The sequence below is a fragment of the Priapulus caudatus genome, unplaced genomic scaffold (genome assembly GCF_000485595.1).
Source record: "Priapulus caudatus unplaced genomic scaffold, Priapulus_caudatus-5.0.1 Scaffold948, whole genome shotgun sequence".
Lineage (NCBI taxonomy): Eukaryota > Metazoa > Priapulida > Priapulimorpha > Priapulimorphida > Priapulidae > Priapulus > Priapulus caudatus.
Window position 1 is genome coordinate 1 of NW_014578009.1, and position 780 is coordinate 780.

At 53.5% G+C, this 780-nt stretch overlaps 1 protein-coding gene across 1 annotated transcript in view; it reads left to right on the plus strand.

The window, feature by feature from the left end:
- The first annotated feature begins 89 nt into the window (after positions 1 to 89).
- LOC106814587 overlaps positions 90 to 780 on the plus strand; it is a 3,103-nt gene continuing 2,412 nt past the window's right edge. The window contains exons 1-2 of the mRNA XM_014818929.1: positions 90 to 209; positions 548 to 656. Of these exons, the coding sequence (XP_014674415.1) occupies positions 90 to 209; positions 548 to 656 (229 nt within the window). The remainder of the gene's footprint in view (positions 210 to 547; positions 657 to 780) is intronic.

The following is a 780-nucleotide window of genomic DNA, read 5'->3' on the forward strand; positions in this document are numbered from 1 at the left end:
CACACACACACACACACACACACACACACACACACACACACACACACACACACACACACACACACACACACACACACACACACACACCGATGGCTGAGCTGATAGTTGTGGTTTCGTTTCCAGTTCTTCATGGTCTTGCTCCTGTCCTTCACCGTGACGAGGAAACATCTTTGGCCAAAGATTTGTTTGAGGCGCCCGGGACTGCTCATGTGAGTGAATAGAAACCGGATATACTACTCTCCTAGCAGCGGGAGAAAGGAGAGGGAAGGAGGGAGGGAGATAGAGTGTGTGAGAGAGAATGGGGAGAAACATGCAAAAGAGGTAGAGAGAGTGAGAGAGTGCGAGTGAGAGTGTGAGAGAGTGAAAGTGAGAGTGAGAGTGTGTGTGGGAGAGAGAGAGCGTGAGAGAGAGAGTGAGAGAGAGAGAGAGCGTGAGGGAGAGGGAGAGTGAGAGTGAGAGTGAGAGTGAGAGAGAGACTACTATTATTCGTATTGCTCCATGTGATTTCGCTTCGGTGTTTGCTGCTCGTTGTTTCGTTGTTTTCCAGGTCAGCTTCAGTCGGAGCCAGGTCAGAGCCAGGTCAGAGCTAGGTCAGAGCCAGGTCAGAGCTAGGTCAGAGCCAGGTCAGAGCCAGGTCAGAGCCAGGTCAGAGCTAGGTCAGAGCTAGGTCAGAGCCAGGTCAGAGCCAGGTCAGAGCCAGGTCAGAGCCAGGTCAGAGCCAGGTCAGAGCCAGGTCAGAGCCAGGTCAGAGTCGTCTGGGTCAGAGCCGTCCGGTCAGAG